This window comes from Phialemonium atrogriseum, assembly GCF_030411735.1.
Source record: "Phialemonium atrogriseum strain 8032-3 unplaced genomic scaffold QBC33scaffold_47, whole genome shotgun sequence".
In the NCBI taxonomy this organism is placed as follows: domain Eukaryota; kingdom Fungi; phylum Ascomycota; class Sordariomycetes; order Cephalothecales; family Cephalothecaceae; genus Phialemonium; species Phialemonium atrogriseum.
In genome coordinates, this window is record NW_026848184.1 from 20,867 (window position 1) to 34,231 (window position 13,365).

Sequence of the window (13,365 nt, forward strand, 5' to 3'; positions counted from 1 at the left end):
CGATTCCTATCCTCGAGCTGGGGGTTCCCAGGCTCTTTGCACTTGGCACCGGAAATTGAGGGCAAGTCAAGAGCGCATCAAATGTTTTTACCGCGGATTTTTTGCTTTTCTTGCTAGCAAGTCGGTATGTGAAATGAGCAATAATGGTTCCCTTGGCATGCAACACTTGCCCGTCATGCCCAGAGGAGTGAGGGTGTCGACCAGAATGCACCAGCGAGAGCATCGACTTCAGGGAAGAATTTGGGTTACACAGAGTCAATAGAGACAAGTCAATGGCAAAAAGCATGTTGAAGATTCATCTTGATTCAGGCCATACTCTGGTGGTTTTAGTAGCCTCAATCTATGCCATTGCCGGAGCCCATGCAATTAAACAGATCCACAGACGCCCCAACGAACCATTCTTGCTGGTCACGCAATCTCTCTCTGCCCTCCAACCACGCTTAGTTGGCGTACCGCTTGCCGTCCCGAAGGCTGTCGGCAAACTCCTCCAGCGGGCTCCTGATGAGCTTCGTCTCCTTCCACAGATCGGGGGTCAGGAAGCCGTATGTGTTGGAGACGGCCGCGAAGCTGGCCTTGAGCGTGTTCTCGAGGGTCTTGGTCGAACCGGACGAGGATGTGTAGGCATCCTCAATACCGGCGAGCTGGAGGAAACGCTTGACAGCGGGCGAAGCGACAAGGGCGGTACCGCGAGGGGCAGGGATAAGCTGAAGGGGAAATCAATGGTTAGCATCGGGTCCGCTTCTGATACGGAGCAATGTCGAATATCTCAGCACTTACTCGGACGGTGACGGAGCCACACTTTCCACTCTCCTTGGCGGGCAGGGAGTGAGGAAGACCAAGGTTGGTACCCCAGTATCCACGACGGACGGGAATGACGCTGAGCTTGGCGATGATGATCGCGGCACGGATGGCAGTTGCGACTTCCTTCGACGTCTTGATACCGAGACCGACGTGACCCTCAGAATCGCCAATGATGACAATGGCCTTGAAACGGGTCCGCTGACCGGCACGGGTCTGCTTTTGGACGGGCTTGATCTGTACGCGAGAAGAAGAAAAAAGTTAGAGCCATCCATTCAACATGTCGCGGCGGAATTGATTCGTGCAATTGCCGGCTTCGAAAATGCGCACCTTCATGACCTCGTCCTTGAGCTTGGGGAGGAAGAAGTCGACGATCTGGTACTCCTTGACGGGGAGCGAGTGCAGATAGATCTCCTCCATGCTCTTGATCTTGCCGGCCTTGACGAGACGGCCCAGCTTGGTGACGGGCTGCCACTCCTTCTCATCGGGCTTACCACCGCGGCGTCCACGGCCACGGCCACGACCACGGCCGCGATCACCACCTCGGCCACGATCACCACCTCGCTCGCCTCCTCGGGATCCGAATCCACCGCCACGGGCACCGCCTCGGTCAGCCATATTTTTCAATTGCTAGGAAAGAATTCGTGAACGGTGCTGTCGAGGTTGGTCGAGGATCTTTGGAAATCTCCCAAAAGCTGCCGTTAACTTTTCGCGGGGTTTGGCGATTTGAACAATTTCTGGTGGGCTTGTGGATTTTCCGGGCCAAGCGAAGCAGCCCTAAGAAATTTGTCCCTGATATTTTAGGCACACACTGCTCACGTGTTTGGAGGGCCCGTGCGGGAGTTCACCTAGGTGAGTGGAGATGTCCTTCAACCCCTCACCGTCTTCTTCCACCATTTACATACCTAGTTCTAAAGCTGCATTTCGAACTGCATGCACCGCTTAAAACTAACAAGCCGCAGCCATAAGTTTTTGTTTTATGCAGCGCTGATCCAGTCTAGATCTAATCTAGAAGGTCCAAACTTTTGGAACGAACTTTGGAGAGAGTCGGCATATGAAGAAAGCATAACATACCTCCATGGCTGAGGCGGGAAAGAGCTTGGGGTTGCAGTTGGGTGCGGGGTTTGGGAAGATCGAAGTTAATGATCTGCACCCAAGGAAGGGAGCTGCTGTTCCTGGAAATAAGCAGCCGTGTCTGTCGGCAGAGCTCCTCCTCAGCGACGCAGACCAAAGACATGAGAATCATCACAAAACCTAGTTTCTAGGAATCGTGGGGTAAAGTATCATTTGATGGTCCTGCATTACATCATATGTTCGCTGCACGTCTCTGCAGTTCGGAGCGGAGAGCATTTTTAGAGGTAAACAGATCCTGCCCTTTTCTTTCTCTCAAAGGCTGCCTGCCTTCCCCTGCCTGCCTCCTTACCCCCGCTCAGTTGCTCCGGGATATCTCCAGCATCGTGAGAAATGGCTCGCCTTGGATTGATCGGGGCGTTCTTATGGGCAAGTGCCATCCTCACCCTAGTCCAGAGTCAGTCCTTCGACCCGAACCAAGCAGGGCCGCAAAGTTGGGATCCCTCCAAGGTTGGCACCGATACGACAACCAATGCAACGTACCGCAACCCCATCTTCACCCAGAATGTTGGAGATCCCTTCATGACGAGGTATTCTGTCGATGGAGAGGATTGGTATCTGTTCACATATTCGACCAATGACAACATCACGCTGAAGAGGTCGAGGGCAATGACCGACAACTGGGACAACGCCGACACCCGCGTGGTCTTCAATCCTGATCCCGACAGCGGAGAGGCTTGGTCGACGGATATCTGGGCGCCCGAGATACACCAGCTTAATGGCAGCTGGTACATCATCTTCACAGCGACCCATGACAAGGACAACCCGCCCCCGCTCCAAGACGCGATGTGCCCAATCAACTGCCCAGCCATCAATCACCGCATGTTCGTCCTGGCGGGCGACACCGCGGATCCGTGGGCGGCCAACTTCAGCATGAAGGGCATGCTCAACACCTACGACCAATTCGCCATCGACGGGACCTACTTCAGCTACGAGGGCCAGCTGTACCATATCTACTCATGCTGGGAGCAGGCATACTCGGCATGGCCCGCCAACCTGTGCATCACCCACATGTCCAACCCCTGGACCGTCAACTCGAACTTCAGTGACCGGCGTATTATCTCCGTGCCCAACGAACCTTGGGAGCGTGTCCCCTACGGCCGCCCAGACACCCGCCTGGCGACCAACGAGGGGCCGCAGCAGCTGACGAACCCCAAGACGGGCCAGAACTTTGTCGTCTACTCGGCAGCGCGGGTCAACACGCCCTTCTACTGCCTCGGCCTTCTGGAGCTGGTGGGGACAGACCCGATGTCCTACCAGTCGTGGCGCAAGCGCCGGGACGGCTGCGTCTTCCACCAGAACGCGGCCGAGGGCGTCTACGGCACCGGCCACGCCAGCTTCACCACCAGCCCCGACGGCACCGAGCACTACCTCGTCTACCACGCCCAGACGACGGCCAACCCGGCCGCCGACCTATACCGCACAGTGCGTGCCCAGCGGTTCGGCTGGAATGACGACCACGGCGGAGATGGCTCGCCGATCTTCCCGCCCGCCGAGAACGGGCCGTTCCCCGTGCCGGCGGGTCAGCACGGGTACAGGCCGGTGACGATGCACTCGCTCCCGCGGTCTGATTGGGCTTCCTGAGAACGGCGGGGGGGTAACCTTATCTATTTTTGCTTGCGTCAGAACTGCGAGTCCTTTTTTTTTTTACTCCTATTGGTTATTTGCGTACTTGCAGTCTCCGATTTTAGTGTCGTTTTCTTCCTCATCTTCTCGCACATAATCTTCCAGGAGTGTACCTCTCGTGTACTCCACTGTCACCACCCCATTTTTGCCCCTTAAGGTATTCTTGACGAGGACCAAGAACGACCATCCAAATTCAACTATTCCTGTCAAATTTGGATGGACAAGTGACAGAATCAATTCCTACGATTTCGTCAAGGTTGCAATACGCGATGATATCGAGGGCATTGTTTTTGCATCTTACGAGATCGTCACTCGGAACTACCAGTTGAGCAGCCATCTCCTCTAAAACTCGATAGCTCTCTTGTCGATACAGAATGGGACAACTTCATGTCGCGGGGAAGGTACCGGGTGGGTATAGGGTTCCTTGGAAATGGGAAGGTCTACTCCTAAACCTTGCTTCTGCAGGCAGGGTGCTCTCGCAACCACCGAAACCATACTCCAGTTAAGCTTCAGTATACCGAAAATAAGATGCCAAGAATGATTACCTGTCCAGCGACTCACCGTACGGGCTGAATGATGGGGTAGAGTTCCCTGGCACCTACCTCTATAACGCACCTGGCTCCTGCCTAGGCAGTTCTTCGCCCGCATACTTCCCAGAATCTCAGTCACAATCTCAGGCAGTAACCAACCTCCCACCTAAGGCTTGACACCAAGCCTCAGCTCGAGTCATCAACTGCATTCCCTTCCTCACCTGCAGTCTCCTTTCACTAACCCACCGCCTTCTCCCAATATCACACCTCCAAACCCTCGATCCCCCAACCGGCCGCAAGGGGCAAGACTCACCCAAGGCGCCACCACCATGACATCCTCAATCCCCTCCCACCCACTCCCAAGCGGCCACCACCTAGCAATCCCCATCCCCGACCACCACAGGCCCAGCACTATCAGCCCAGGCCTCTACCTCTCCAGCCGCAAACCCACCCAGGACCCCTCCATGCTGTCGCAGATCGGCATCACCGCCGTGCTCAGCATCCTAACAGCGAGGGAGGCACGGGAGCTACACCTCCACCCTAACCAGGCACCGGACCCAAGCCAATCATCCCCGGACTCGCCCCCGCGGCTGCGGCGGCAGTGGATCGAGATGCGGGACTCGAGACGGGCGAACCTCCTCGTCCGGCTCGGGGACGCGTGCGACTTCATCGACGCGGAGATCGCGGCGGCAACCACCACCACCACCGCCGCCGCCGTCGTCGGGGGGGAGGACGAGGAGAGAAGAAGGGATGGCGGCAAGGTGCTGGTGCATTGCTGGGCCGCGCGGTCGCGGTCGGCCGCCGTGGCGGCGGCGTACCTGATGCGCTGGATGCGGTGGACGGCCGCGCAGGCGCTGGGGCACGTGGCGGCGGCGAGGCCCGACGTGCGGCCGAACCCGGGCTTCGTCAGGCAGCTGGAGGTGTGGAAGGCGTGCGGGTACGACATCTGGGAGGCGTACGGGTACACGTCTGGGGGGCGTACGAGTACGACATCTGGGAGGAGGAGGAGGAGGGCGATGGGGTAGGCGGGCGGGTGCCCAAGCCGGCGTATGCGGCGTGGTTGAATGAGAATGGGGAGCATAGGGGGTTACAACAGGGCCGGCTGGCGAGGTGCAAGGATGAGATGGACAAGGAGAAGTTGAAGAATTAAAGACCAAACACGAAAAGGGGCCTGGGAAGAGCATGCCGGGGGCTTTTATGAGGAAATGGAGAGGATAGATAGAGCACCACAATTTTGGGATTGATTACCAAGGGGGAAATAAAATCACTCCTTTTCCGAACGCGATGTGGCAGTCCCGACATGTTCAACTCGATATATGCTATAACTCTGAGCCGTCTGCAAGACCCGTCGATGCGACTTATAAACCAACAACCCGTGCCAACCACCCCCCTGCCCTTACTCTGTCGTAGAAAGTGTGAAGACGGGGGAAAACGAGGAGAGAGAACTTGTAGAAGAATCGTTATGCAACTTTGGACAGAAAAAAATGCCAAACCCCAAACTTTATCAGGCATACGCATAATCATACATAACCACAGTCAAATGCAGTGGGCCAGGGGAGGGTATCCGGTGCCATCTAATCAACAACTCCCACTATCAAAGCACCGACGCCATAATGGAGGAGGGGAGGGGTGATATCACTCTGATGTCCTAATCAGGGAGTCGGATGGGCGGACTCTCTGAGCCCACTCACTGCCTTTTAGTTAGCACCGGTCACAAAACCAGGAGAACAAATGTGGTGGGTGGGAGGGGGACACTCACGTCCAGCTTCCATCGTAGACCTTCCTCGCCTCCGGCTTGCCGTACTGCGCCTCGTCCAGGGCCGTCTCGACGACACAGGCCGTGACTCCCGTGCCGCAGCTCGAAATGATGGGCTTCTCGGGATCCACGCCCTTCTGTTGGAAAACCTTCTTCAGCTGCTCCGCCGGCAGGAACGCCTTGGTCTCCGGGTCGAGCAGAGAGTTGAAGGGGATGTTGATCGACCCGGGCATGTGGCCCGACGACAGGCCGGGGCGTGGCTCGGGGTCCTTGCCGGTCCACCGGCCGCTGGATCGTGCATCCAAGATTTGCACGCCCTCGGCGCCCTCCTTGTTATAGTCCAGCGCCACCTCCCGCACGGCCTCGTAGTTGGCGACCTTACCCTCGTCCATCTCAGGAATGGGATATGTGCCGCACTCCACTGTGTACATCTCCCCTTGCTCGGTCGGCAGGCCCTGATCGACCCATAGCCTGAAGTTGTTTAGGATATGCACCTTGGGGTGGCCAAACACCTTCAGCGTCCAGCCGACGCGGGGTGCCGAGAGAATGCCGAGCTCCCGGGAGTCGTAGACCACCACCGTGTCCTCCCTTCGGATGCCCAATTCGCTCATGGCGGCGGCAAAGTCGCCGGGGCTGGGCAACATGTGGGGGTAGGGGCTGCGCTTGTCGATGACCTTGTCGAGGTCGAAGAAGCGAGCCTTGGGGATGCGCTTCTCGCGGAAGACCTGAATGCCGGTGCGGCTCTCGGGGTCGTTGGGCATGAACCAGGAGGCGCAGAGGGGGATGACGCGCGGATCGGTCGAGATTGGCGAGGGGGGATTCTTCTTGAGAGCTTCGCTCAGCTCGTTGGGAGTGACGAGGTACGAGGAGAAGGATCTGCGAGGGAGCGAGGCTATCGTGAGCCTACTGCCGAGCTTGCCGGCCTGAAAGCCGGAGCCGGAGCTGCACTGCGCCATCGAGACTCGGACGGAGCGGAAAACCAAGAAGCTAGCCATGACGGCGGAGGTCGGCCGTTCCGGATAGAGTTATGTCAAGCTGGGCTTGTCGATGTCGATAGGGAACCCGGCAGGGCCGGGAGAGGGCAATTGGCAATGAGCTCACACAGGAACCCTAGATATGGTAAAGACGATGACGTGCGGTGGGAGGTGCGATGTCGTCTTTTCCGTTTCTCGTCTTTTTTCCTTCTTCCTTCTTCCTCCTTCTTGCCGCTTAGATCAGGTCAGTTTGCGACGTTATCAGCTTTTCCTCGGTGCCCCCGACCGGAGCCTGGGACGAGAGAGCTGAGGATATCAGTCTGTTGAGAAAGAGGAATGACGCCGAAGATCGGTCAGTTAGGTATTGAATTGATGCGGGGTTCAGATCGACTAGAAAAAAGTTCCCGAGGTATGGCAACAGGTCCGTTCGATTGGTGGTGGTGCAGGTCCCACTGCAGATAAAGAGCTGGAGTGGGAAGGAGCTTGGGCCACTTTTGTCAGTGGGGTCACTAGAACGGACAGATGGATGGTGAATGGTTTATGGTTCGCATGTGAATGTTTATTTTCTGTCCTCTGTCCTCTGTCCTCGCGTCAAACAAGCCCTCCCTTCTCAACTGCAGGTCGGACGGAGCAGCAATGAAAGTGAAGATCAAGAAGTGGAACGCCGTGGCCACCTGGCGATGGGACCTTCCTGAAGACGATGTCTGTGGCATTTGCCAGGTTCACTTCGACGGAACATGTCCGACTTGCAAATATCCTGGAGATGATTGCAGCCTTTGTATAGCCACCCTCTTGACATGTTCTTATCTATCTTAAGCTAACAAGATTACAGTGTCGGGCAAATGTGGCCATAACTTTCACATGGTAGGTAGCCTCTGTCCATAAAGCTACCCCTCAATAAGCACCCGCCACTGACAAGCAGCAGCATTGCATCTTGGAATGGATCAAACAAGAGTCGTCCAAGGGTCAGTGCCCTATGTGCAGACAAAGTAAGTTTGGGGATATTTCAGGGAGCATTCCCTCCGGTCATCCCCGTCATCTGGTCTAACCATCCGTCAGGATTTGAGTGGACGCAACAACAGCCTGAACAGACGCCCCTAGACGCCGAAGATGGCGATTAGAGCCAGTGGAGCTCGTCATCATACGCGCAGTCAAGTAGACGAGGGTGGCGGGTGTCTTGTGATAGGCGTACAGAGTGTGTCTGGCATGGCGAACCTTGGACGTGTGGCTGCGTTTATGGCTATGGAGTTTTACAGGCGTGATATTTGGACATCGATACCCAGGAACAGCAGACGGCATGGGGTCTCCCGTCTCAGGCGCCTATCAAGAGCACTACCTGCTTTTATGGTTTATAATCTATTGTGAAGTCAGCAAACATGCTTTGCCACTTGCAAGCTCTCCCCCCATTTTAACCCGTACTGTCCCTACCTACCTACCCGTGCTACCTTGGCCGGGTCTATCCGTGACTTGGAGCCAAAGACGGCATTGCCAGGTAAAGAGGCACGTGCGATAAGATAAGACACGCAATCATACCCCAGCCAGCGGAGAGCTTCGTTCGGAGCCTCGTCCTTCTAGGCTCCCCAAGAACCGAGAGCCCGCTCTCCGGGACTGGCAACCCGGATTTTCTTCCCAACTTTTCGGTTCCATAATCAGCGAGCACCAAACATGCGGGCAATTCCTTTCCCGCAACCCCTCCAGAACACCATCTCCCCTCCGATGCCGGCTCCCGACTCAACCACCACAAACCAAAGATGACCGATCCCGATCCCGCCCGGCCAGCATCCTCGGCGGCCATCCATGCGGCCCAGGCTTCCAACCCGATGTCCCGTCAACCATCCGTAGCCAGCAGGGGCAGCCGATCCAGCCTGCGCAGACAGCAGGATGCCCAACCCCCGGCATCCCCCTCGGCCTCCTCCCCCCCGCCCCAGGACCACCCCCAGCAGCAGCAGCAGCAGCCGGCGCAGGCGACCGTCCCGCCGGAGCCCGAACAGCCGCCCTTCACCCCGCTCTTCACCCTCCTCACCTCGACCTCCCACCCCTCCCAGAAGCCCACCCTGCACCACCCGACCGTGCACTACATCTTCGCCGACGACGACCCAGAGCTCCTAACCGAGGCCCTAGCCAGGCACCACCGCACCCCCGAGGACCTCGAGGTAGACGATCCCGACGCTGGCCCCGACCCCGATCCCGACTCAGACCAGGCTGCCTCGCAGGAGCACCGCCGCGATGCCGCCTCCGCCTCTGCCACCAGCAGCAGCAGCAGCAGCGGCAGCCATCACCTCGACCGAGCCATCCTCATCGACCTCGTGCCCGCCGACGGCAACAACAGCAGCAGCCCCGGCGGCGGCCTCGAGGTGGCATGGGCGTCGAGCCTGACGCCAGACTGGGCGGTAGTTGGGGCGCGCGTCGCGAGCCAGGCCGACGACGACGACGACGGCCACGGCCACGGCCCGGCGGCTGACCAGGAGCATCTGCATCATCATCAACACCGCCGCCACCGCAAGGGCTCCGGCGGCGCCGGCGCTGGCTCGCTGATCCTCAAGATCGAGGGCGTCGGCGCCGAGGCCGCCGCCGCCGCGCGCCCGTTGCCGGTGGCGGGGGTGGTGGTGCCGGGCAGGAACTCGCCTGCCGAGGGCGGGGAACCGCAGCAGTCGCCCGGGCTTGCGGGCGGGGCGGGCGGCAAGCAGCAGCAGAGGCCGTCCCCGGGCAGCGAGGAATACCCGGCCCTGATGGACGAGTTCGACAAGAGGATGGGGGTGCTGCGCAGGGTCGTCGAGGCCGGGGAGGAGAGGCGGCGCAGGACGGAGGCGGATTTACTGGCCGCTGCTGCTGCTGCTGCGGCCAGCGGGGAGGAAGAGGGGGAGGGGGACGCTGATTATCATGGTGGGGAGGACGAGCGAGGGGCCCGGGAGGCGGAGCGGTAGCGACTGGATCTCCTCTAGACAGAGGCCAACGGATATGCCTGATATATATGGCGCAGGAGGACCAGTGTCGGTTGAGACCAGTGTCGGTTGATGCTACTACTGACGGGCTGGACTGTTTTGGATTCTCCGGCCGAAAAGACGTCTAGGGACCCAACGCGCGAAACTCCTCACCCGTGTGCGATGGCGAAGCGGCTGTATCACCTTGGGTCGCGTATCAGAACCCGCAATAAACCCCGTCGAGAAGCTGGCATATTGTTTACGCCCGTTTACCGGTTGCGATCCTCTACTCCTTAATCTGGCCACGACATTCGATGCTGGACGCACCAACAGCGTATCGTTCCGAGTGGCCACCCAAGTACGTTCATCTACACACATACGATACGAGGCAAGAGTGGGCCCATTGCTGAACAAATAGGTGCCACCCTGATCGACTGCCTCTTCTGCATGGTCTAGACGGACCATGGATTCGTTTCTACGACCGCAACTTGCTGTACATAAACATTTCAGCCCGCTCTACAGAGAAGTATGATAATGATGGATGACGTCTTGACCACCTGTTCATCGGCGTCGGAGAAATCTGGGACACGGCTTGTTTCCCTTTATTAGGAATGAAATTACATGTAATTACTTACCCCTTACACGAAGAGAGCTTGTGTGTTTCTAAAGTAAGAAGTGAATTCAGTCAATTATAACGCCTATAATGCACTACTAAAACTCCCCTGGGTACACACGGCCGAAGCAAGAAAAGGGGCGTGCGCTTTTCCACACGGGGGACTCTGTGCTTTTCCTAAGAACAGAAGCAACGACAAGGGAAGGAAAGAGAGAGAGAGTGAGATAGAGAGCCCCGACCGAGTACCCAGACCAGTAGAACCGTCGAGACACACCGTCCTTCCAGAGTCCAACGTCAAGTTGATACGCGGAGAGGGTGTAGAGAATGACAAGAGGAAAAAGGAGGGCCGAGGCAGATTCAACAATAACGATGGCTTGAACGGGAAGGAAAAAGGGAAAATATATTCCTGACTCCGTGCCAAAAGCCATCGAGGAAAAACGAGATGGTACGGAGAGCAGTCGACCGACCTCCCTGTCCTGGCCTGTTGTCCCCTTTTGTACAGTTTCCGATCCAACAATGATCAGCGGCTTCGGTTCTCGGCCCCCGCATCCGCTCGGGGAACGCGGACGTTTATTAGGCGGCCGGGGCGTCTCCGTGCCAGTCTTCTCCGACCTTGACCCATCTCTGCGTGGTCTGGGAGTTTCCGCCCTTCTTAGGGTGTCGGAACTTGGGGTCGATGACAATGGGGTTGTGGACTTGGGGGATATCTCGGGTAGTCGGAGCGTCCCCTGTCCACTCCTCTCCAAATTTGACCCAACGCCGGCTAGCTTGAGAGCCGCCCTTCTTGTTGCCCCGGAATTTGGGGTCGATTACAATTCGTTTGTTGACCCCCGGGACGTCTACCGTCGAAGACACTCCTCGGTCCTCCACTGCGGGGGCGTCGTCTCCTGTCCACTCCTCTCCGAACTTGACCCACCTCTTCTCGGCCTGGGAGTTTCCCTTGTGGTTGTCACGGAACTTCGGGTCAAGAACGAACCGCTTGCTGACCTGGGGGCGGACTTGCACGCCGTGGTCGCCGACCACGTTCCGCGGCTTGGCAACGATGCTGAAAGGGCGACCGCCGCCGGGAAGGTCGGCCCCCGAAGTCTTGGTGGTATCGGGTTCGTAGTCAACCCCGGGAATGACGATCTTAGAGTGCCCGTAGATGCGGGAGACGGGACGGTCGCCGTCGAATTGGATACCGCGGACCTCGATGCCACGCTTCTTACCGCCGTCTGAGCCTCCTCCGCCGCTTCCTCCCTTATTAATCATGACGTAGACTACAACGGCGATAACAATGACAACGATGATAGTGACTGTTTTAATTCGAGATTTGTGTCAGCCAGACCTATAAATGCGGTGTGATTGGGATAGGGGCAGTGAAGAGACGCACCACAGATGCCCAGGCAGATCCACTTCTTCTTCCGCGTCTTCTTCGCCGTCGTGACGGCGACTGCGATCTCCTCGTTGCCCTTATCGAGGTTCTCGACGACCTCCTCACCCTTCTGCTCGATCAGGGCTACCTGGACCTCCTGCTGGACGACCAGCGTGTCCATGTCCTGGAACAGCTGCGCCAGCTCGATCATCTGACTCTCGATCTTCTGTAGGGCTGCCTGGCGGTCCTGGACAGCGTTGAGGACGGCACGGGCCTGGCCGCGGCGGTCGCTCTGCATAAGGGCTTGCTGGAAGACTTGGCCGCCTTGGGAGCTGTCATCGACGGCGGCACGGACCTCAGACTCGGACGCGTCAGGCCGCACGATCCGGTACTGCCTTGCCATCTGGTCCTGCGTCTTCTTGCGGAAGGCCGACTCGACCTGCTGGTAGTTCTGGATGGCCTGCTTGAGCCGGCGGTCGACGCGCCCAACCTGCGGCGCGTTCTTGGGCTGCCGGCTGTCTGGGCTAGACTTGACCTCGCGAACCCGCTGCGTCAGACCGCGGTACATGGTCATAGTCTCGGACGACAGATTGTCCAGCTGTCGGCTGGTCGAGGACCCAGACGAGGTGTCGGCGTCGTTGAGCGACCGGTCCTGCAGCATCTTCAGCTGGTTCAGGTTGCGCTCGATCTCGTCGACGCCCCTATCGATATCTCGGCACTCATTCAGGATCGCGTTCGGGTCTCCTCGGCCAAAGGAGCTGGCATTCTGGGTGAGAGGGGCCATCTCGACGTTGCTTTCTGCTCGAGGAATCATGTCAGACGCTGCTTCACTCCTGCTCCCTTCATACCTTGCACAGCGGCGAGGCAAACTTACGACCGTAGTCATTTCGCCCAGCTGCCGGCTGGTTATATCTAGGCGGACCTCCTGCCCCTCCTCCCGGTCGTGGTCCCTGGCCGAAAGCGCCCGGTGGCGGAGCGCGAGGTGCAGGCGCTGAATATCCGTCGCCACCTGGGCCGCCCCGCTGGTCAAAGGGGTTCGGTCTGCCTCCGTATCTGTCAATTGAGATTGTTAGCACCTGCTTCAAGTCCCTGCTCGCTGTGTTCGATTGGCGGTTGGTCGTTCGAGGCCTGCGCGAAGAATAACTAACCCGTACTGATCCATTTTGTTAGTGAACACGTCTCGCGGTTACAGATTGCAAGGGAGACAACAGGAAGCAAGAAAGTAGGCGACATTCAAAGACATCCCTCGGGAGCCCACGGTTCGAGGTGCAAGACGCATCTTGGTGCGGGCCACAGTGGAGACGGGATTGAGACAGAAAGGATACGGGGGTGAAACACTGACACTCATGGTGGAGAGGCGAAGCGCGCAAGCGCTGCTCTACGGTGATATCGAATATGCGGCAACAGTCTGGTCAAAGGAGGGATGTTCGCGGTGTTTTTTGGACTTCGAACGAGGTAAAAAGAAAGATAATGAAGGCAATAGGAGGCAACAGAGCAGTCGATTAGGAGAGATTAGCGAAAGGGAGTTTCGAAAGTGGAAAGCGGCCTGGGGGCTGAGGCAGCAAAGGGATCAGGGGAGCAGGGGTGTCCAGCTGTGGCTTGGAGGGTCGGACTGGTATCTCGAAAACGGTTTGGTACGGCTTCGCTAGGGTAATCGTGGTT

At 57.9% G+C, this 13,365-nt stretch overlaps 7 protein-coding genes across 7 annotated transcripts; 4 read left to right on the forward strand and 3 right to left on the reverse strand.

Moving 5' to 3' along the window:
* Positions 1–16: 16 nt before the first annotated feature.
* On the reverse strand, positions 17–1,560 carry QBC33DRAFT_291602 (ribosomal protein S5). Its single transcript, XM_060423339.1, has 3 exons — positions 1,129–1,560; positions 778–1,035; positions 17–704 (listed from the first exon to the last, which is right to left on the reverse strand). The coding sequence occupies exons 1-3, from the start codon at positions 1,414–1,416 to the stop codon at positions 441–443; spliced, it is 810 nt and encodes a 269-aa protein (XP_060278285.1). The 5' UTR covers positions 1,417–1,560; the 3' UTR covers positions 17–440.
* A 596-nt stretch (positions 1,561–2,156) lies between these two features.
* Positions 2,157–3,963, forward strand: QBC33DRAFT_291652 (alpha-N-arabinofuranosidase 2). Its single transcript, XM_060423340.1, has one exon. The coding sequence runs from the start codon at positions 2,263–2,265 to the stop codon at positions 3,511–3,513; it is 1,251 nt and encodes a 416-aa protein (XP_060278286.1). The 5' UTR covers positions 2,157–2,262; the 3' UTR covers positions 3,514–3,963.
* On the forward strand, positions 3,964–5,110 carry QBC33DRAFT_602153 (protein-tyrosine phosphatase-like protein; the record flags this gene model as incomplete). Its single annotated transcript, XM_060432144.1, has 1 exon — positions 3,964–5,110. The coding sequence occupies exon 1, from the start codon at positions 4,415–4,417 to the stop codon at positions 5,108–5,110; it is 696 nt and encodes a 231-aa protein (XP_060278287.1). The 5' UTR covers positions 3,964–4,414.
* Positions 5,111–5,494: 384 nt separating this feature from the next.
* QBC33DRAFT_292028 (Rhodanese-like domain-containing protein) lies at positions 5,495–7,282 on the reverse strand. Its single transcript, XM_060423342.1, has 2 exons — positions 5,845–7,282; positions 5,495–5,775 (listed from the first exon to the last, which is right to left on the reverse strand). The coding sequence occupies exons 1-2, from the start codon at positions 6,834–6,836 to the stop codon at positions 5,721–5,723; spliced, it is 1,047 nt and encodes a 348-aa protein (XP_060278288.1). The 5' UTR covers positions 6,837–7,282; the 3' UTR covers positions 5,495–5,720.
* Positions 7,241–8,217, forward strand: QBC33DRAFT_552750 (anaphase-promoting complex subunit 11 RING-H2 finger-domain-containing protein). Its single transcript, XM_060429331.1, has 4 exons — positions 7,241–7,593; positions 7,648–7,679; positions 7,741–7,804; positions 7,875–8,217. The coding sequence occupies exons 1-4, from the start codon at positions 7,371–7,373 to the stop codon at positions 7,934–7,936; spliced, it is 381 nt and encodes a 126-aa protein (XP_060278289.1). The 5' UTR covers positions 7,241–7,370; the 3' UTR covers positions 7,937–8,217.
* A 34-nt stretch (positions 8,218–8,251) lies between these two features.
* Positions 8,252–9,739, forward strand: QBC33DRAFT_602165 (uncharacterized protein; the record flags this gene model as incomplete). Its single annotated transcript, XM_060432145.1, has 1 exon — positions 8,252–9,739. Exon 1 carries the CDS (start codon positions 8,567–8,569, stop codon positions 9,737–9,739), a length of 1,173 nt encoding a protein of 390 aa, XP_060278290.1. The 5' UTR covers positions 8,252–8,566.
* Positions 9,740–10,561: 822 nt separating this feature from the next.
* QBC33DRAFT_291689 (t-SNARE) lies at positions 10,562–12,957 on the reverse strand. The gene is made up of 4 exons (XM_060423341.1): positions 12,852–12,957; positions 12,578–12,756; positions 11,722–12,501; positions 10,562–11,644 (listed from the first exon to the last, which is right to left on the reverse strand). The coding sequence occupies exons 1-4, from the start codon at positions 12,863–12,865 to the stop codon at positions 10,923–10,925; spliced, it is 1,695 nt and encodes a 564-aa protein (XP_060278291.1). The 5' UTR covers positions 12,866–12,957; the 3' UTR covers positions 10,562–10,922.
* Between the last annotated feature and the right edge of the window lie 408 nt (positions 12,958–13,365).